This window comes from Raphanus sativus, chromosome 4 (assembly GCF_000801105.2).
Source record: "Raphanus sativus cultivar WK10039 chromosome 4, ASM80110v3, whole genome shotgun sequence".
NCBI classification, from domain to species: Eukaryota; Viridiplantae; Streptophyta; class Magnoliopsida; order Brassicales; family Brassicaceae; genus Raphanus; species Raphanus sativus.
The window spans coordinates 30,195,331-30,218,715 of record NC_079514.1 but is presented as its reverse complement, the minus strand read 5'-3'; the positions used below and the strand labels follow the sequence as shown (position 1 = coordinate 30,218,715).

Below are 23,385 nucleotides of genomic sequence, written 5' to 3'. Positions count from 1 at the left end.
AAGGCTAATAAGATCAAAGGAGAAGCCTCCACGTAGGATTAAAAATTAAGACCAATCAGCTTTAAGATATTTGCCATGTCAGATTAACCTAATTACTTCTGCCTGATGAATTGTCGATCCACAGCCTCCGTTCTCTTTTGACACAAATCGTCTGTTCACTCTCCCTCTCTCTATGTAATGGTTGTTGCTTGATTATGACTGTTGATTGTTTGTCTTCCTCATCAGTTATGCTTACATATCTATTTAATTGAGTACTCAAAAAATTGAGACAATAAACAAATCTTAGGACGAGAGTTCAATGAAGCAAGGGAGATGGCCGCCGGCGACGGACAGCTGTGTTGGTGTTTGATTCTTCGACGGGTAAGAAGTTTTCTATGCTATCATCGGTTCATCTCTCGATCCTAATTTATCCCTTCAGATTTAGATTATTCTTCTATTATCTTTGTTCATCTCTGTGCATTTTGGATTTTAGTTAACTCTAAGTATGCTTTAAAAATTCAATGTCTTTCAGTTTTTTTTCTCTGAGAGTTTAACATTTTACTAACCATATTTTGATAAAACCCTTGATTATGTTTGCAGCTTCAACATTTTTTGGAAGCAAGCACAATTCCTCATCATTCTGATGTAGTTTGTGTTCACCGTTCCACTCTCTAGGCTTATATTACATATAAGAAAAGACCTAAAACTCAATCTAACTCAAACTACCTTATATCTAACCTTTGAGGAGTTGTGTGTGATCATAATTTTGTGGTTTCTTTTTCACAGGTTAGCATATGGGATATATTTTCTTTGAAATATTTAGTTGTTCCCACCTCTCTAAAACAAGAAGACAGAACCGTTGAACTCTACTATTTTTTCAATATGTATCGTCTTACAGGTTGCTCTGACTACTGCCAAGATAGAGTCCATTTTTCTTTGGCTGAAGATCGAATATATAAAATACTGAGTTATGCAAGAGGAAAAATGGAGAGGGTCCCCAGGTCCAATGGGAGAAAGTCTTAACTCGCTGTTTCTAACTGTCGATAGTGATATTGGAGGATAAATCGGCATAGCTCCTACTGATAGGGTTTGTCAGGCTGTTGCCTCTGAGACTGTGGTAGGGGGTTAGGCAATTGGTGTTCTTCCCATGTCTAGGTACCTTGGTAAGCAATACTTCTATTGATTATCAGTAATGAATCTGTGAATGCCTTGCGAGTAGGCTTATTAATTTCATCTATGGCACATCTCTGGAATTATACTGTGAAATTTTTTTTCCTGCCATTTAAGAAACATAGATCCTCAGTGTGTTTTCTTTCATCATCAACTTATGCTCCAGAAACCCATTAGATTTGTAGATTAGTATGCCTAAATTGTGTTGCGTTTCTCCTTATATGCAGAACAAGTATGTTTTGTCTGATTCTGATGCTTTATGTATATGTCTGACAGGTTTTACATTTGGGATTCACATATCAGCCTTGTATTTTTCTACTCGATAACTATTAGCAATTATGGATTGATTGGGTAAAGTTTATTGCTTTAATGTCTCTTTATGTGTTTCTATCTATAATCAAATTACAAAATTGATTCACTTGCACAAGTGTGAATCTTATTGGAGTTTTGATTGCTTATAGTTTTTATTTTTTTGATGATTTAAGAGGATGAGCCGCTTGCACCACTTCCAGCTAAAGTTGAGCTTAAAAGCAACTGGAATGACGAGGATGTAGATGAGAATGATATTAAGGACTCTTGGGAGGATGATGATGATGATGACGAACCTGCTCCGGTAAAGCCTGCTTCGGACAAGGCTCCTCCTAAGAAAGCAGCAGCCAAAGCTGTTGAAAAGAAGGGTAAAGCAGCCGATGTTCCAAAAGAAGCACCAAAGGAAGGACCTTTGGATCCTATCTCTAAGAAACTTCGCATGCAGGTAATTTAAATCTTTCTACCTGGCATATTTGTTGAGACGAGCTTTTATAAACAAGACCAAAAACTGTGTGTTCTTTCTCTCACAGGGTTGTTGAAGAAGCTGACTACAAGGCAACTGCTGAACTCTTTGGAACGAAGGGTGAAAAGACAAAACTTGATGTGTTCATCCCCAAGTCTGAAAGCGATTTTTTGGAATATGCTGAAATGATTTCTCATAGGCTTAAACCATATGAGGTTTGTTGCATAAGCCTTTCTTCTCTTTATAGTAAAACGCTCTTGGCAAGTTGGCATGTTGAACTTATACTTTGGTTTCTTCTGTTTGCAGAAAAGTTATCATTATATTGCGCTACTCAAAGCAGTCATGAGACTATCTGTGGCCAACATGAAGGAGCAGATGTTAAAGATGTTGCTTCGTCCATTACAGCAATAGCAAATGAAAAAAATAAGGCGGAGAAAGAATATTGCTGCTGGTAGAAAGAAGACTGGTATGTGCATTGACGACACTCGCCTTCTAATTTTTGGGTTATTGATTTGTAGATACGTTATTCTGAAGATTAAGTGTGAATCCTTTTTTTGTGATGATCAGGTGGGAAAAAGAAACAACTGATTGTAGATAAGGCCAATCGCTACTATCTCAGCCGTTGCAAGCCGCTCTTTGGATAAAGCCAAGATGTTCGCTGCTGCTAATGGCTACTCTCCTTCGGCAAAGATCCACGGCTCTTACGAGTCGATTCTTGAAGATTCAGAGGTTGATGCTCTACATTCCTCTCCCAACTAGCCTCCACGTCGAATGGGCTATACGTTCTGCTGAGAAAGGTAAGCACATCCTTCTTGAGAAGCCCGTGGCGATGAACGTAGCTGAGTTCGATAAGATTGCTGCGGCTTGCGAAGCCAATGGTGTTCAGCTTATGGATGGTACCATGTGGGCTCATCATCCTAGAACCGCTAAGCTCAGGGAGTTCCTCTTCGATCCAGACTGTTTTGGCCAGCTCAAAAGCGTAAGTACTATGAACTTAGATTAGTGGGGTAGAGTTGGAATCATTCATAATTCATAGTATAGTATATGTTCTTTGGTTAAGATCTTTATGGAACTTATTGTTTACTTGCACTACTTCGCGAAGATTGTTCAGGTGCTTGCGTATACGGCTGTTTCGAGCTTTTCCAAGCATAGGCGGTGGAGGTTTGGAATCACTTCGATTACTCTGGTTTATTACTCTGAAAGGAGCTGCCAATGATATTTTGGTGAAAAATCAATGGCGGTGCTCTAGCGGTGATTTTACGCAAAGATTGGTGTTATCTCCAGCTTCTTATACGTGTTCATTATATAGCATGATATAGTTAATTTTAATAAGTGGATTTTGTTTTTGGCCCAATTAGATTGACAATGTGTATTGGGTTTTGTTGAACATTATTATAAATTCTCATTTAGAGCTTTTTCATGATTAACACAATCCTATAAATTATATTTTAACTAAATAGGTAAGTTATTAAACAGTATTAGTCAACAAAAAAATTATTCAACAATGTATTATTTTTATAAATGCTATTATATGTACATTTAGTTACCGCTAATGCAAATTGTAAATAAATGTGATACGTGTATCTACCAATCTAATGGGTTAAATACATTTATTTATTTACTATTAAAGATTTTTATTTTATTTTGTCCAATGTATTTATTAACTATAAGTATAAATTAACAGCCATCTGAGAAAAAAAAACTTTAAGTATAAACTAGAATTTGACCCGTACTCCCGTGCGGATGTTTGAATTTAATTTATATTCAACGTAAATTTTTAAACTGTCGGTTTTATAAAAAAAATATCATTTATATTTTGTAGTTTGACGATTTAATTAATCCCATAAAACCGCGCGTATTATACATGGACATGTTATTAGATATCTGAATTATATACCCAAATCTGATTCGAAAAACCTAACCCGAAACCCGATCAAAATGGCAAAATACCCGAACAGATATTAAGTTATGAGATATTGGGTATCCGAACCAGAATTAATAATATTTGAATCCGAATGGATATCTGAAGGTAAAATAACATAGGTCATAACCCTATATTTCTAATTTAGGATCTCTCATTTTATTTAAAATATTTAAATTGATATTGCATATGAATCAAAGATCGAATAATATACATATAGTTTTAAAATATAAAAAATCTCAAATGACAATAAATAAATAAAATATTTTCTTTTTTCTTTTTAAAAGACTGTTAAATTTATTCAAACAAAAATATTTTTGTACAATGAAAATTACTTCAAGTTGAAATAACTGGTCAAGCACATCGGTGCTCGAATCTGTGAATCATAGAAACTTGAACGCTTATATAAATAAAGTTGAGTTATAGAAGACATAGTTGTAAATAAAATAAATTGCAACTTAATAACAAAGTTTCAATGATGTATGACTCCAATCTCTTTGCCAATTGCTCAGTGCATCAGCTGTTTTCACTTTCTGGTGAAAATTAGTTAGAGGTGGTTTGTATCACTTACGGTCTTTGTTAGAGTCTTGAATGGTTTCATAAACTTACTGCTTTTCTGTGCGTAGGTAGCGAAAGGGCTTTGTAATTATGGAACAAATATCATGTCATTAATTTGGTGACAGAAAACATTAGAATCGTTCTACTAATAGTGTTTCTATGGAGAAAAACGTAAGTAGCCATTGGAATCAGGTTGCAAAGAACTCTACATAGAACACTCTTAAGGTTTTGTCTAATACAAATCCAAAAAAATTCCAAGAATATTTGCCGCAAGTTTCAAGAAAGTCAGCAAAATGCAGAGGATACCAATAAATTGAACGGAGAACCCTGAAGACATCTTGAGTTGTTGCTTCAAAAGGACACATCAGGGGCGAAGTAAGAGCTCTTCTGCCCTTTGCGCAATGCAGGGATCGGTTTTACATTTTATTTTCCCTGGTCTTTTCACCCGAAAGTTATTATAGAGTTTAATTGCCTGCTAGCTTCAAGTATTTGGTTTCATTAAACATTGATATGTTGATTTCCTACAGTTCTTGACTTGCCTGTCTGTATACTTCAGTTCATGAAAATCTAATATTGATATGATTTGTGATGATAGAGATCTAAAAATAGTTTTGTTTTTAGTGACGACAATAAGTTTCTCAACTCAGAGTATTAGAATTTGTTTAATCTATGACAAAAACCAAAAGAATTTTCTTTTTCAGATGGCAAGATGGATGGACACTAACGCAAATACTTTTCTAAGCAAATTAAATGCACAGATTGAGTGACAATAGATACACATACAGTATTTCGGTCTAGAGGTTGAGAAAAAATTCAGTCAAAAATGATAAGCATGAAACCACACAAAATGATGCATAATCACGTTTTACAATTTCGGCGTTTACATCTATTTTAATCTTATTAAATATTTGTTGCTCTGGCTTGATTTATTATCATTTATATACACAATTTTGTCAAAATATTTAAAATGTCTTTCAAATGCACTAACACACAAGTGATGTTGTGTTCATAATTGTCTTTTTTATATATATTTAGTGTTTGTGTAGAGCACAGCGTGACTAGAAAAAAGTAAAGCCTTTCATTGATATTCGTTTTTGTTTTTTTTTTAGTTTTGAAAACAAAAATTCATAGATTTGGAAATAAGAAACATGGCTTGGATCATGTGTGTGAATGTTATAAAGAAAAATTACAAACAATAAAGATTTAAAGTTGTTTAAAACATTGAAAATCATGAGATTAAATTAACATTTTATAGGACACAAACCGCGCGTAGCGCGGTTAAATAATCTAGTCTTAATTAACAATCCCATTTCGACGATATTGACGGACTGGTGGGTCTTTATTTGAAGATATTTTATGTACTCGTTATTTGTTAGTCAAAATGTAACATAAAATGGAGATTTCGTCGGAAAACGCAAACCTTCGTCTAGAAACTAAGAAATAGTATGTTCATTACACTGTTTATAATAGTTTTAAGATTGATTAATTATACTAAATCAGCCATTGCGTTTAGTAAATGTACTCCTTCTTCAACGCAGTCTACTATTTCCAGTATCTTTGGTATCACAAAAGTGGATGGTTTTGGTCGATATTTGGGATTTGCCAGAACAAATAGGAAAAAGGAGAAAAGAAGCTTTCCAATTCATAGTGCAGAAAATTAAAAATAAGCTAGATAGTTGGTACTCTAAACTCCTATCTCCGGCTGGAAAAGAGATTCTGCTAAAATCAGTTATCACAGCCTTACCAACATACACTATGTCTTCTTTCTTACTGTCAAAAACGTTATTACTGGAGATTACAAAAGCAATGAGAAAATTCTGGTGGTCTGCTTTTCAGGATAAACATTCTATCCCATGGATAGCTTGGAACAAAATTACAGCTTCTAAAAGAGATGGAGGGCTGGGGATTAGAGATATGATGGCTTTTAATAAAGCCTTATTAGCAAAGCAAGCATGGAAGTTAATCACTTGCCCTTCATCTCTATTAGCGCGAGTCTATAGAGCAAAATACTATAGGAAAACTGAGTTTCTAGAAGGCACGAGCTATCGACTTCAAGCCTAGCATGGAGGAGTATCATTCAAGCTAGACCGATCATTCAAAATGGGATGCATTGGGAAGTAAGTAGAGGAACACAAATAAGAGTATGGCATGATAACTGGTTATTGGGAGGATCTCAGGCCACACCTGTAGGTCCTGGCATGTTTATTCATCCGGATCTTCGAGTAAAGGATCTTTTTATTGCAGGATCATCCTCATGGAATCAACCACTACTTCAACAGCTATTTCAACATGAGGATGTCCAAAGAATAATGCGTCTCCGACCAAGTATAACAGGAGGCAATGATGTGCTATATTGGAGGCTAAGCAATTCAAGAAAGTATATAGTCAAGTCCGGTTATCACGTTCAAAAGCAAATGGACGATGAGGACGCTCTTATTAATCAGGTTCAATTTCACCCTTCTACTCAATTGCGCAATCAAGTTATTAATAGATTATGGTCACTGAATATTCCACCTAAGATTAAAATATTTTGGTGGAAATTGCTCCATAATGGATTACCAGTAGCTACCAATCTAGTTAGAAGGAGGTGTAGAATAAATCTGGATTGTCAGCTCTGTGGGGAAGGGTATGAATCATTATCCCATCTGCTTTATGAATGTAGAGTATTCCAAAGAGATTTGGCACATGGCATGTCCTGAAATTTCACAGAGCTTCGTGTTAAATTTGGATCTCTTGCAGTTAGTGCAGTACATAATAATAGATAGTGCAAGAGAAAGACATGGTTCTTTGCCTTTGTTTTTAGGATGGAGAATATGGAATATGGAAAATGCGGAACAAATTACTATTCGAAAACACTAGAGTCCACATCGTGCAGGTCATCAAAAAAGCCATAATGGATTTAAACCTATTGAAGGAAGCCTTGCAGCTTAATGAACCAGTTTCATCGGATAGTAAAGAAAATCATTATCACTCTATTGAAGATATTCTCCCTCGAGAACCATGTTTCTACTGTATTGTAGATGCTTCTTGGAAGTCTCCTTATGAAACAGCATGCATAGGGTGGTCCTTATATAGTCCACAAGGCACCCTCATTATCCAAGGAAGCTCTGCAATAACTCCAACAAACTCATCGCTTGAAGCCGAGGCAATGGCAACCTTGTTAGCAGTTCAACAGTTGCACCGACTACGATATGACAATGTAATGTTTCTAGGAGATAATGCGCAACTTTACAAGAGCCTACAAGATTCCAACCACTTTTGCAATGAAGCCACAACAATGGTAATGGACATTTCTAATCTTTCTAAGCTCAATAAGTATTCTTTTAAGAAAGTTCCTAGAAATCTTGTACATTATGTTGACCTGTTAGCAAAAAGAGACAGATTAATGAACCAGCAATATGTAATATCATGGCTCTCTAGCTGACCATTATACTATGTTTTGAGCTAATGAAAATGTTGTCAAAAAAAAATAGTTTTAAGATTTAACATTCTCTGTCATCTTTGATTTATAAAAATATAAAGCTCAATACATTCCTAAATACAAGAATTTTTTTTCTAAAAATTAAAAATTCAAGCCCACAGAAAAATCTAAAGAAAAAAGTAATAGAACAACATTTTGATTGATATGACGCAGAAGGGACAAATGTCACTTGAACACATCAGCAAAAGAAACTACCCAACTTCACCATCTAACACGTAATCGTCGATAAATCGTTGTTCCACCAGACATCGGACATAATCCATTCAAAGATATGCACCGACAATGAGAACTGGAAGTGATAGAACAACAGCTACACCGCTTAAGATTTGACTGTCAGAGCTACAATAAACGGAAAATTAAATAAAAAGCCAATAGAAGATCTCGTCACAGAGCTACCATACAGGCTAAGAGATTAAGAGGGGCTTATTGAAGTGATGATTTGAGAGGAATTGCTTATATACAAAATTCAAAGGAATTTCTAAAAACTTTTGGAGGTAGTTGGAAAGGATTTTAAGAGTTTCAGATATAAGTAAACTTTTTAACCTTTTTAATGAAGAGAAATTTACCCAATATGTCACTTTTTGACATTTTATGTCAGCATAAGTCACAATATTATACTAAGACACTTTTTTGGTGGTCCAATACGTGTATGTATCCTTTTCGACTAACTAGATGCTGTTTAGTTTCACTTTTATATTTAGGGCTTCTTTTGGGTTTTGAATTTTGAAATTGTGGGCTAAATCTATTAAACTATTTTGGTTTTTATTTCACTTTTTTATTTCCATCGTCTCCTTCGCAGTTCCTCTTTTTACGAGAAATGGTGGATAGAGAAAAGAAACCGTAGGTTAGTGTTTTGAAAGCGAAATCGAGGCAGACGGCGAGTGCGACTTAGAAATTCAGGCGGCGTACGGGATTCCGAAAGCGAAATCGTGGGCGTCGGCGACGGGATGAGGAGGAGTGGGCGGCGTACGGGAAAAGAGCAGTCATCTGGTTAGTTGGTTGTTGTTTTTGGATTTGTGTTCTAGCGGGTAGGGTTTAGTAGTTGGGATGGACGACCGTCTTTAATATCAACAGAGTCCTGAATTTGTTTATGTGTTTAGCGGAGGGCCGTAGCGCCGGCGAGGGTTCAGGCATGAGGACGACGCGGAGGTGCGAAGGGAAAGAGCATTGCGTCGGTAAGGAAAATTCCTACATGGATCGCTAATTATATTTTGTTTGGTGTCTACAAATAGAATTGAATTGTTTTTTTTTACCCAGAGGATGAAACGGCGGAGCAACGGCCGGACGAGAAGTTGCCGCCGAGGTTTTTCGCCACCGATAGGTACCCGAGCAAGCAGCTACTCATCGGTTATGATTCACGCCATGCTTGTAAGGCAGGTGGTTACAAAGAAGAGGTACGAGGTGTGGCCCGTGGTTGGTGGGAACCCATTGAGGTTCTCTCTCGTTGAATTTTAAAGATAAACACAATGTCATACTTTTGCTGATAGTTTTTCTTTTGTGTAAAAGTAGAAAAGAACATGTTACTCTCTGGATAAGTGTACTCCCTTCTCTTAATTGGTGCGTTCTTGTGTATGTATAAGTCTCTTATACTTTCTGGTTGAATGTGCACCCTGCTCTTTAAGATGTGATTTCTTGAAGCTGTTTTGTTGTGCATGATTTTTTTTGTATGTCTAAATGACTAGGAGGTCATTCTTACATGTGTTGTCTCTCTCTATGCAGTTGGTGACTTGAACTGTTTGATGTATGCAACATGATGTGTGTTGCTGCCCCAAGACACATGCTTTACATTGGAGCTATGTTCCAAGACAAGCTGAACCAAGATACAAAGATTAGGAATTGTGAATCAAAATTGTATCCTCAATGTACAATGTAGCTTTTATAGTGTACGTAGGGCACGTTGTACACATGTACATTATTTTTGATGATCAAGCCACACCCCTTGTACATTATCCTCATGTGCATCGTAAAATTGTATACATGAGTAGTGTACATAGGTCTTGTTATCTATGTGTACACTATCTTAATGTACATTGGTATAAATAATAGTGTACATCTGATGATCAAAGTCATAGCAACGTGTACATAGGTCTTGTTATCAACATGTACTCGTTCCAACAAATAATTTTATAATGAATTTCTAAGAGTTGTTGTGTACAAATTTTACTGTACACGTGTATAAGATTGTATATCTCAGGATTTGTTTTATCTCATGAACATTTGAGTCGTCTTATCTATAGTGGGTGGTGAATATGTCGCATAAACAGCTTCCTCCTTCTAAAAAAAATATTTTTTTCAATGAAATTCTTCAGCCCTTCAATAAAGATGGCTCATTTGATGGTTTCGTGAGAGGATTCGTGATTTTTGAAGCTGTCAATGAGACTGTCATGGAAATAGATGGACATTAGAGAGTTTGGTGGGATGACAGAATCCTGCTTCCATTGAATGGAAAATTCATCTCAAAACAATGTACAAAGAAGTACATTATCCACATGTACACCAAAGTTCTATATCCACATGTACAACAAAATACGCGTATCCACATGTACATAATAACTATCTTTGATGCATTTGTTGACTTCAAACTCTTATTCTGTATCCTCTTCGGTGGCCAATAGCTTAGTACATCAGTTTGGATGATGTCAGGCTTGTCGAAGAAATCCTTGAAAACATTGCTCAGTAATTCGGTCAGTGTGATGTCATTGCGAAAAGGGACAATTTTGGTCATGTACTTTTTGTCTATAGAGAAATCCCAGTGGTTTTCTGGAGAAGACTCCCACTCGCCGGCTATAACCATGCAGTGCTCCGCCATGGCGACGCCTGAAACAGATTAAGAAACAATCAAGAGATAATTAAGTTTAGGTCTTCCGGATAATAAAATAGTGGATAAAACTTAATAAACAGATGATGAAACTGATTAAGAAAAGTAACAAACCTTAACACTCCAAAAACCAGCAACAAATTCGTGTGTTACGATGGTGAATGGCGACTGTGAAATAAGCCGACGGAAGTGTTACGGTGAAGATGGAGAAGAGGTTAAAACCTGTGCAAAATCTAGGCCGTCGATATTAAAGGTACTAAAACTAATCCAACGGCCCGTGATGAAACAAGTAAATTGTCCTATCAAGATCTAAAAAAATAAATCTGAGCCGTCCAAATTTAATACAGATCAAGGGCTTATATTAAATCCCGCCAATATTATTATCTAGTTAACAAGTGTTACGGTTGGGAGTCAACTACAACTACTTCTTTCCTCTTCTTTGTAATGAGCATTTAGAAGAAAGTGCTGTGGTATAAGAAAGTGACTTGTTTTGATATTGAAAACTACAAAAGTGACCTAGAGCGTAATTGTTTCTTTAATGAATTGAACACCGAAAATATTGAAACTAGAAACCTTTCGATCATGGCTAGACAAAAGCTTTGTTAATCTTCCCTTTGACACGTCCACATCATTCAAGCTTCAAGTGGAACTAGGTCAACGAGAGAACCTCTGTACACAAATATCTATTTTATTAATTCTGCAGCATGATCTATTGATAAATATTTGGTCCAAAAAAATTATGTATAAGTAACTATTTTGACTGGTAAAGTATATATATAACTACTTTACTTAGTGGACTATCAGAAATAAAAGTCACTAGTTATAATTTCAACTCCCTTTTAATAACCGTTTGGTATTATCATCAATTTTTTTTTTTTGTAAACTTTCCACATGAATTAAATTACAAAAAAACTTTTCACATGAATTTTAATCATTTGTGCTCTTATCTTCAACCATATATTAGATGTGTCCACTATTATATTCACCATTGTATTTTTGGTAGCGGGTTTAAATGGATTTAAAAAAAATATTTATATAAATTATTTTAGTTTAACAGATTTTAAATAGGTTATTCAATTAAACAATATTTATTAAATGTGATTTTGTTTAAAATTAGTGAAGATAATATTAACTCATTTACATGTATAGATATACTTAAAAAAATATATAAGAATTATTTTTAAACATCTTTCAAAAAAAATATTTGGTTTTCTGATATAATACTTTAAGAACCGTTCCAGTATATAAACCAGATCTAATAGAGTATGAGACTTTAGATTTCAGGTCGATTCCAAATCAGGGTTTTTGGTACGAATATTCTTCACTAATTATATTAATTAAGTACTAAGAAAATATAATATTTTGTAAACTTTAGCAATAAAGTTTAAAAATAATTTTTGAAATGCATATGTCACAAGTGTATAGTTATGCAATTTGACATATTTAATATAATTATCAAAAATTATCTATTCTATTAAATTAGTAATAAACACAAATTTATAAATATTTTTTAAAGAAATTAAAACAAAAAATATACCCGCCAGAATCTAGTTTCCTTTAAAGCTTCTGATTTATCACAGTTAAATACTTGTCCGTTTGAATCATCATCCGATCAAGTAAAAAAAATTGTTAAATGAATAGAACAGAATGATGTCAAGTGTATCTCTAGCGTGGGATCCAATAAACGACATGGAAAAAAGGTCTCCGACTAGTGAGACTGGGAGGTGGTCAGGGATGACGACAGACGGTGGTGGTGGCGGCTTAATGAAATTACAAAGTTTGTACTTTTTAGCCGACAATAAAACGAAGACGATGAAATCTTTTTTTTGTGAAATACCATCTCATTAGGGTGGTATTTCTTTTTTTTTTAACGTCGATACTTTGTTAACTATGATAAGATGATGGTGGTATTTCTTTTTTTTTATAACTTCTTATCTTATTAATCTTGTGACCAAATGTAATCTTCATGAAGAAGATGAGTTACAATGTTGGGAACATACGAATGGAAAATAAAAGAAACATTTTGTACACTTGATATAGCTAACTTGTCCGCCACTCTATTTGCTTCTCTGTTTATCCATTTGAATTGTACAGCTTCAATTCTCTGGCACCACCACTTTATCTCCCGTATCCAATTATACATACCAAAGTGCAATGTTTTTGAGGTGAGGATGTCTATAGCCTTCTTACAGCCTTCTTACAATCACTCTCCACTATGACCTTTTGATATCCCAAACTCCAACTGTGCTGTATAGCCATAAGGATAGCTTGTAATTCACACTCCAATGGATTCTGAACTTGTCCACCCATTGCTTGTACAGCTCCTCTATATGTTCCTCTGTTATCTCGATATATCCATCCAGCTTGACTAGCCAAATAATTTTGAATGAATGATCCGTCCACATTACATTTTACCCATCCCTCAGAAGGTCTTGTCCAATGGGATCTTTGTCGAGCATGACGACCAACAACCCCTGAACCAGTATTATCCTCAATAGTCGCTTTCACTTTGCTCCATTCGGTTGCATCATTTGTTGCATATGATAGTAGTGATCGCCAATGTATTGATTTATTCTGAAAAATCAATACGTTCCTGCTTTTCCACAGCCGCCAAAGTATCCAATAAGAAAGATCTTGATAATGCGTTAATCTTGATGAAAAACAGAACTGCAGACAAGCTTCAATCTTCTCCTCACTACAAGAAAACATGCTCATACTGAGGGCATAAATCGTCGGTATGTCGTCGGAATAAGCGAATTCCGACGCCATACCGAGGAAACATGTCCTCGGAAAAAACTCCTCGGAATTTCATTTTTCCTCGGAATTTCCTCGGAATTTTCTGACGGAATTTCGAGGAAACAAAATTCCGAGGAAACTGTGAGGACGAGGGTTCGTCGCACATTTCCTCAGAATTTTCCGAGGGACGTGGTCGTCGGAATATTCCGAGGGACCACCTTCCTCGGAATTTTCAAAAAAATAATTAAAAAAAAATTAAAATTATTATTTTTTAATGAAATTCGAAAATATAAATGAAAATATATTAGATAATATTATTCAAAATTATACAAACTAAAATATATTAAAAATTAGTTTTAATAAATAAAAATTTTAAAATTCAAAAATAGTTTTAATCACAAAAATATAAATATATAAAAAAATAGTTTAATAAATACTAAATATAGTTTTTAATCACAAAAATATAAATATAAAAAATAGTTTAATAATTAGAAAAAATAAATTTAATCAAAAATATAAATATAAAAATAAATAAATATAAATGTTAAATTCCAAAAATATTTTTTAAACACAAAAATATAAATATAAAAAAATAGTTTAATAATTACTAAAAATAGTTTTTAATCACAAAAATATAAAAATATATAAAAAATAAATAGTTTAATAATTACAAAAATATTTTTTAATCACAAATATATATATATAAAAAAGTATATATATAAATAGTTTTAAAATTACAAAATAGTTTTTAATCACAAAATATAAATATATTTTAAAAATATATATAAATAGTTTTAAAATTCCAAAAATAGTTTTTTAATCACAAAAATATAAATATATATTTTTAAAAATATATATAAATAGTTTTAAAATTCCAAAAATAGTTTAATATTTACAAAAAACGTTTCATAAATATTAAATCTGTTTGATAAATATAGAAATGATTTTATATACAAAAACGTTTCATTTATAATTCATAAAATAGATTTTATATACAAAAAACGTTTTCAAAATTATTTATAAACACCAAACTATTATAAAACTTAAAAAAAAATTCTACACAATCAAATAATCACAATCCTCAATACAAAATCACAATCAAACTTCCATTATACAATCCTACCAATCACCCTAACAAAAATCTATCAAAAAACTTCTAAAATCATCAAATCTAACCTAACAAATAGATTGGGAAGTTTCTTACATGATTTGGGAATCAAATAGAGGAGGAATAGGTCGGATTGGCCGGAAATCGTCGAGAGAGAAGGGGAGGTCGGCGGAGATGGCAAGGAAGAAGAAGAGAGAAATGAGGAAGAAGAAGAGATCTGTGTTTATAATTCCGAAGTTTCTGACGGAAACTATCCGTCGGAATTTCCTCAGTTTCGAAAATTTAATTTTCGCCAAATATTTCGCGAAAATTATGGCGGTTAAATGAAAAAATTCCGAGGAAAATTCAAATCCCTCAGAATTTCCTCGGTATATTCCGAGGAAATTCCGAGGGATATATGTTTGGGGTTTCAAAACCTCAATTTGTTTTGCCCAATATCATTTCTTATACTAATGTAATGATAAAATTAAATATTCTTTGTATAGATGATCATAAACCATGAAATAACAAAATTCCAAAATGAATTGTAAGTATTCCTTTTACCATTTATGAAAGTGTATAAGTGTTTGATCTTATGTTGTGGAAAATTCGTTCATACAATCGGAAAGTGTTTATTATCGGGTAACACACCTATTTTTGGTTTAAGACACTTAATAATCAGTTTAAGACACTTAATAAGGCTTATATATGTGTTATTCAAACCGCAAAACGTTTTTTTCGGTTACAAAACCTTGTTCCTCGGAAAAGCCTCAGAATATTCCGAGGAAATTCCGAGGAAAATGTGTTTTTCCTCGGAATTTCCTCAGAATATTCCGAGGAAATTCCGAGGAAGCTAAACCCTATAGTAAAATCCCTAAATCACTCGAAATTTCTTTGGTAAATTCCGAGGAAATTCCGAGGAACCTAAACCCTAAAAATTAAATCTATAAATCCCTCGGAATTTCGTCGGTTTTTTTCGAAGAAAACTCTTTCCTCGGGATTTCCTCGGAAAATACCGACGGAAAGTGAATTCCTCGGAATTTCCTAGGTATTTTCCGAGGAAATCCCGAGGAAACGTAAAGTTTATGTTTCCTCGGAATTTCCTCGGAAATTCCTCGGAATATTCCGAGGAATTCATTTTCCGTCAGTATGTCCGTCAGTATTTCCTTGTTTTCTTGTAGTGCCTCCAAGGTAGCTGTAGAACTATTAATAATCAGACTTGATAAAACAGATGTTCTCCAAACTTGTTTCGCATAATCACACTCAAAAAAGATATGGTTTTCAGATTCTTCTGCAAGGCAACATCTTCGACACATATTGTCACTGGTCACATGTCTACGCTTTAAATTCGTTCCAGTAGCAAAACTGTTTGACAGTAATCTCCATAAGAAGTGCTTGATCTTTGTCGGAGCTTTCAGCTTCCATAACTTCCGTTTAAGCTCCACATTTCCAGGAATTAGCTGACCTCTATCATACGTAGGTAGATGAGTTCCAAGCCAATACCCAGATTTGACTGAATAGATTCCATTCTCATTGTAATGCCATCCCAACAGATCCTGATGAGCTTTTAAACTTATCTTCAAAGTCAATATTTTATCAACATCATCATCTGATATCACCAGCCGTAACCTCTGTTCATCCCATGTACCTCTCTGAATATCAAATAGATGGTGTACCGTTAGCCCTTCAACTCTCTCATGACGTGGTTGTGGTGGTCGTGGAGGATGATCTGGAATCCAGGGATCATTCCACAGATCAATTGTTTCGCCATTACCAACAATGAAACGCATGCCCTTGATCAATAAGTCTCGCCCATATAGTATCGATTTTCATGCATAAGAAGCCTTCTTCTTTAGTGTAGCCTTCAGTATATCACCATCATTAAAATATCTAGCTCGGAGTACTCGCGCCATCAAACAAGTAGGATGTTGCATATTCCTCCACACCTGTTTGCTTAAAAGAGCTTGATTGGAGATTTCAAGATCTTTAAATCCTAATCCTCCCTCTCTTTTAGGAATAGTTACTCTCTTCCAAGCAAACCAATGTAGGCCTTTCTTATCTCCTGATCCCCACCAAAATTTGCACAAAATGGCATTAATTTCTTCACATATTTCTTTTGGCAATCGAAATATGTTCATCGAAAATATAGGCATAGCCAATGCAATTGCTTTTAAAAGCACCTCCTTGCCTCCATGAGAAAGATACTTCTGTTTCCAGCCTTGAGTAACACTACGAACCTTGTCTACTATATATGCAAACATCTCACTCTTTTTGGATCCAAATTGTTCTGGCAAACCAAGATACTTCCCTATCCCACCATCATTATATATTCCCAATATATTTCTCATACAAGTCTTAGTCCCTTGAAGCACTCTATGGCCAAAGGTAATCGATGACTTACTAAGATTTATAGCTTGCCCTGATATGCTTTCATATAGCGCAAAGATCTTTTTCAGACGTCGAGCAGACTTCACATTAGCAAGAGAGAAAAACAGAGAATCATCTGCAAATAACAGATGATTAACTGCAGGTGCTTGGTTTGATATCTTTACACCCAGTAGAGATCTATCCGTCTGAGCCTTATGCATCAAATGAGACAAAACTTCTGCACAAAGGATAAACAAGTATGGTGACAGAGGGTCACCCTGACGAAGCCCTCTTTCAGGAGTAATAAATCCTTCTGGTGATCCATTAATAAGCACATAATATGTAACCGTAGTGACACAAGACATGATCCAGCTTATCCATCTCCAATCAAATCCCATCGCTTCCATTGTCTTCTCTAAAAAACTCCACTCAAGCCTATCATAAGCCTTAGTGATATTTGTCTTCACCGCCATGTAAGATGTAGCTTGTCTCTTTCTAGCTTTAAGACTATGAAATATCTCATGTGCAACAACAATGTTATCTGATATCATTCTACCCGGAATGAAAGCATTTTGATTCTCAGAGATGATGAGGTTCAAATGCTTTTTCAGTCGGTTCACCAATATCTTTGATATTATTTTGTAAGAGACATTACATAACGCAATGGGGCGAAACTCTTGCATACCAGTTGGAGGATACACCTTCGGTATAAGGCATAAATTTGTATGGTTAAGCTGAGGGTCTATAGGAGTCCCAGCAAAGAAATCCTTGACCTCCTGTACTACTTCATCTTTAACTTCCATCCATAACTTGTGATAGAAAACTGCAGTAAACCCATCCGGTCCAGGAGCTTTATGAGCACCAATATTCATAACAGCTTCTTGTATTTCATCTTCAGAGACCATTCGAGTCAGATCGTGATTCATTTCTGCAGTCACTGTCTTCTGGAAATCAGAAAAGACATTGTTGTATAAAGCTTGCTCTATGCCTTCTGAAGCATATAAGCTCTGAAAATATTTTGTAGCAACATCTAATATTTCCTTCTGACCTCTGCAAATCACTCCATTTTCATCTTGAATAACACTTATTGTATTACGTGTTCTTCTTGCTTTAGTAACTGCATGGAAATACTTTGTATTTCTATGACCAGCTCTCAACCACATCACTCTACTCTTCTGTTGCCAATATATCTCTTCCTCCAAATAAGCTTGATGTAAGTCTTCTTTTAAGGCCAGCCGTTCTTGCAAAGAAACTTGAGCAGAAATTGTAGCCTTATCAAGCTTACTACGAAGTAGGCGTATGCGGTCCTCTGTATTATTCCTGTTAAGCCTCTTCCATTGGGATATCTGTTGTCGGCATCTACTTATCCTCTGAGTAAGTGGAATATTTATCAGTTGAGCTTGTCCCATTCCTTTCCAGCCTCTCTTCACTGACTCAACAAAACCATCTTTATTAATCATTCTGCTATCAAATCTGAATTGCCGAGTAGAAACTTCTCTTTCCACACCTATATAGGTCACTACTGGCCGATGATCAGACTCTCCAATCTCCAAAAATTCAGACTGAGAAGCAGGGAAATCCTGAAACCACTTAGCATTAGCCATAGTTCTATCCAGACAACATTGGACCAAATGATTTCCTCGAGTTCCAGCCCATGAAAAACGATTCCCAATTGTTTGAAGGTCTGTAAAATCACAGGTTCTCATCATCTGCCTAAAATCCTGAAATGATGTTTCTGGTCTTACTCTTCCACCAATCTTTTCATGGTTCCCCAAGATTTCGTTGAAGTCTCCTAACGCAAACCAAGCTTCATTTCTTCTTCCTATACTGAGCCGGTTTAACTGCTCCAAAGTATATTGTCGATGAGCAGGATTAGGATGACCATACACAAAGGAATAATAAAACTGATTTCCATTAATAGAGACTGAACAATCAACAAGGTTTGCAGACTGACTTAAAACAGACAACTGAACAGAGGAACTATAGAAAATAACAAGACCACCACCTATGCCAATAGGCGTTACAATAACTGAATTCAGAAAGCCAAGCTGGGCTCCTATGTCACGCACATAATCATCTTGTTGCTTGGTTTCTGAAAGGCAGAGAATGTCCGGGAGATACAAACGATTGATCTCCTTAAGGCGTCGAACCGTCGAGTCTATGCCCAGTCCTCGACAGTTCCAGCAGATTGTCTTCATGGTGGCAGAGGTGGTTCTGGGCCCACCGCGCCTCTCTGTTCAGCCTTGTTGGTACTCTGCTCTGCATTATCTTCTCTTTGTTCCTCAGTCAGTCTCGAAGCACTCAATGTACTGCTTTCTCCCCACTCTCGCTTCGTGAACTTTGCTTTGTTAACATCAGCTTCCTCCATCCAAACTTTGCGTTTCATCCCCTTTGCAATCTCATCTTTGTCGCTTGCAGCCGCAGCACGAAGTCCAAATGGATCAGTTGAATACATCTCCTCAGTATTGTATTCATCAGAGAACATAGTAGCAATGTATGGACCCCTCCCAAGCTCCTCATCATCAGCAACCTCTTCCATTTCTTCAACTTGTCTCTCATACATCTCTTGGGCGTGCTCTACTGGTGCCTCCTCTTCCGGCCCAATGTCTTCATCATTAATCTCTTCAATGATGATACCTTGATTAGGGACTAGTTCAACATCATCATGATCATCCCCACTATCGTTATCCCCTGCATCTGGAGCATCTCCTCCATTGTTGATGACACACGCACCAGTGTCATGAGTGATGAGACCACATGATTCACAAAAGCCCCTGAGCCGTTCATACTGGATACGAAGCAGAGTGTTCTCTCCAGGAGTGAACTGGAAGTTCCTCTGAAACTGCAGTGGGTGGTTAACATTCCAGTTCAAACGAACTCTTACAAACTCCAAACGACCACCTGTCTCTTCATTGTACTCCATTTGTATGTACTGACCCATGTTCCTGGCGATGAAGAGGATGACTTCACGATTCATATACTGTAGAGGAATACCTCGAATTTGCACCCAAAAAGGAATAAAGTTCATCATTCCCATATCCATCAGAGGCGTCCACCGTTGGAGCACTAGCATTCTCTCTGCGTAAGCCCATGGTCCTCGACGGAAGACCGTTTCCATTGCTTCCTCAGAAGGAAACACGAACTGAAATCTTCTTCCTTCGGTGATTCTGCCTCGAACGATCCCTTCAAGTCCCCAAGTACGAGGCATAGTTGCCACAATGGCTCGTAAGTTTTGTCTTCTGGGCATGACCGGTCTGCCTATGATGATAAACCGGTTCTCCTCCGCTGCTTGACGAACCATCTCAGCAGGCATCACCACCGGTGCTGCAGAAGCACCAAGATCAATATCTTGCATCGCACGTCGTATCCCATCCGCCATGATTTTGATAGTGAAGAAAAATTTCCAAAAGAAAGTGGTTAATATGACTAGAAGGATTGAAATTGATGGTTGAGAAACATCCCACTTTTTAGAGTTTAAATAGGACTTCAAACCCTCCAATCTCTGTTTAACCGCTTTGTCACAGAAGGATAATGGATCCCTCGTGGAGTTAGTTGACATCGTGGGTGTGAACTGCTGTGTAAACCCCTCTCCGTCATCATCATCACGCTCAACCACGAAAATCGTGGCGAGAAACTGCCATAACGTTAACCGTTCTGTAATCGCCTTTTTGTCGCCTTCTCTCTCATCATTCACCAAGTTCAAGTTATTCTTATGGTGGTATTTCATCTAACTGAATTTTAACTACAAATTATTTTTTAGATAATCCAAAATAATTCTTGATAAATATTGTTGAAGAAATCTCATTTTTTCAATAAGGGGGATTTCATGAGATTTATACAAATGATTAGTTCAATAACCATGGATTTGTAAAAGGTTTTATAAATACTAAATCCAATAAGGTAAGATTTGCTGAAAACCCCGAATTCTTTCAAATACTTAATCCAATAAGCCCCACTAAAAGTCACACAGTCTCCGCATACCAGTCAATTTTCCTGCAAGAGTCTTTAATGATTATAAGAAGCTAGAAGACGAAACCACCCTGTCAAAAGAAAGGAAGAAGCAATCAGTTGAGGAGATTGGGAATCTATCGGAACAAAGTGAAGCGAGAATGCGAAGAACAAGTAAAATCCGGGGAAAAAAACCGGAGAAGATCCAGACGACACCAACATAGAAGAAGATGGTTTGCCGGAGACAGAGCCAATGATATCACTGAAATAGAAGTTGACACCGGAGCCAAAAGCCAACAGCGTCGTCAGAGAGGAAGACCATCGCCAGAGCCAAAAATCGTCCAGTTGACGTTGAAGAAACAGTCGCTGCCGGAACCGACTCCCAAACATCTCTCTCTCTCTCTCTCTCAAAGTTTTTGTGAGATTCAACACTTCTATTTTTCACTTTTAGCACTTCATATTATCTTTTTATATTTAATAATTCAACATATATTTAGTTTTTATTTAGTATGATGATTTTATTTAATAAAATTCAGAGTAATTTCTCTTAATAACCATATAACGAGATGAAATTAAATCTACATAATTCCACTTTTCGAAAGAAATGTATATTAAATAATACCAAACTTACAATTAATTTGAATTTATAGACTTTACTTTACCAAATTCGTATCCACATGGATACAATGTCAATCATTAATCCTTATGCATATATGATCATACTACCCGCGTATATTTTGTGGATATACTCAAATTTATTGTATATTTTCTCCAGCATCTTTACTCATTTGCGTCTTTACTCTCTCATCTGTATATCTCTTTTTTTCCTTTCATCTTAAAGGGAAAATTGCCAAAAGAGAACAAAAAAACAAGGGTATTGTCCCTTTGTTATAAATTTTTTTTTGTTTAATTTTTCTTTTTTTTACCCTTTGTATTTATGAAAACTAATGAAATATATACTTTTGTGAATCAGACCTTTACTCAGACCTTTTTATATATATATATATATATATACTTTAAAAATAAAATCTAACAAATTTGTTGAAAAAGATTTTAACAAGATCCATCGGTGGTGCTAGAAAAGTTATCAGCGACGGTGCAGAAACAGGCGGCGGCGCAAACTAAGTCAGATCGACGATTCACGGAGACATTTTGTGAGCTGGAGAGAAACTCGCGAGAGCTGGAGTCGCGATTGGAGAATAAGATCGAGGAGTGTTACGAGAGGATGTGTGCGATGTTGGATAAAAAGTTATCGAAGAGCAGTAGTCCAGTGGAGGATCAATCGGAACCATACCGTCATCCAAATCATCAAGTCCATTTCTCGAACTCGGAACATAGCCGTAGCTCTAGAGGTGACGATATGATTGAGCGTAGTAACGTGGTGAAGACTAGGGATGGTTTGTTGAAGAAAATCGATCTTGCCAGTGTTTGATGGTGGAGATGCGTATGCTTGGCTGGCGTTGGAAGAAAGATTTTTTTCGCATTGGTGGTTATGACGATAGAACTTGAATGGAGGTGATATATGTGAGTTTGGCAGGTGATGTACTCAGTTGGTTTAACAGCGAAACTCATATACAAAATTTGAGGAGTTGGAACGAGTTTAAAGAGAAACTGATCGCAAGATTCAGCAAGGTGAAGTTTAGAGATCCAAGTCAACCTTTCTTTGCAGTGAGGCAGACATGGACAGTGGCTCAGTACATTCATAAGTTTGAGGATCTGTCAACACAAGTGACAGGGTTAACAGATAGACAGTTGGAAGGCATCTTTATGAATGGGCTGACTGATGAAATGAGAGAGGTTGTTACGATGTGTAAGCCAGTCGATTTGGATGAAATGATCTCAACAACTTATCAGATGGAGGATAGTGCTTTGTACTGAGTGGTTTTTTGCGAAAAACAGTCTGAAGGGAAGAATTCGTGGAAGAATGGAAGCTCTAGGTCGTATGCTTCTTCTAAATCACCTACAGGAAGCACTGTCAAGCTGCAACAGAGTAAGCAGGGCGAAAGCGGTACCCAAAGACCTCAGCTACGACTTTCTGAAGCTCAAATTGCAGAAAATAAGCGTTTGAGATTATGTTTTACTTGTGATGACAAGTGGTCTAGGCAACATTGGTGTCCCAATAGATCATTACAAGTTCTAACAGTGGTTAATGGTTTGGAGATGGAAATTATGGATCAATCATTAGTCGAGGTGGATGACGAGACAGAAGTGAGTGAAGCATCAATGATGGGGTTGTCTTTGAATTCGTTTTTAGGACTATCATCGCCAACAACTACGAAGCTGCGAGGTTGGATTAAAAAGAATCCTATTGTGGTGATGATCGATAGTGGGGTGACGCACAACTTCATCTCTCCTGCAGCGGTTAAAAGACTGAAACTCAGAGCCGAGAGACAAGAGAATTTGACGGTGTTGTTAGGCACTGGAGTTGCAGTACAGGGCATTGGCGTTTGCACTAGAGTACAAGTGGCTCTGCCATCATTCTCTTTTACTGCAGACTTTGTAGTATTGGAATTGGGTAATTTGGATGTTATACTGGGAGTGCAGTGGC

The 23,385-nt window shown here is 36.1% G+C and overlaps 2 protein-coding genes, 1 long non-coding RNA gene and 1 pseudogene across 3 annotated transcripts; 2 read left to right on the top strand and 2 right to left on the bottom strand.

Moving 5' to 3' along the window:
* The first annotated feature begins 667 nt into the window (after positions 1 to 667).
* On the top strand, positions 668 to 1,492 carry LOC130511687 (uncharacterized). Its single transcript, XR_008945168.1, has 3 exons — positions 668 to 765; positions 878 to 1,142; positions 1,426 to 1,492. It is a non-coding gene; the product is annotated as an uncharacterized LOC130511687 (long non-coding RNA).
* Positions 1,493 to 1,518: 26 nt separating this feature from the next.
* On the top strand, positions 1,519 to 3,335 carry LOC130511278 (uncharacterized; annotated as a pseudogene).
* Positions 3,336 to 12,874: 9,539 nt separating this feature from the next.
* Positions 12,875 to 13,468, bottom strand: LOC130511277 (uncharacterized). The gene has a single exon (XM_057008191.1). The coding sequence runs from the start codon at positions 13,466 to 13,468 to the stop codon at positions 12,875 to 12,877; it is 594 nt and encodes a 197-aa protein (XP_056864171.1).
* Positions 13,469 to 19,060: 5,592 nt separating this feature from the next.
* Positions 19,061 to 20,757, bottom strand: LOC130511686 (uncharacterized). Its single transcript, XM_057009078.1, has one exon. The coding sequence runs from the start codon at positions 20,614 to 20,616 to the stop codon at positions 19,084 to 19,086; it is 1,533 nt and encodes a 510-aa protein (XP_056865058.1). The 5' UTR covers positions 20,617 to 20,757; the 3' UTR covers positions 19,061 to 19,083.
* Positions 20,758 to 23,385: the final 2,628 nt, after the last annotated feature.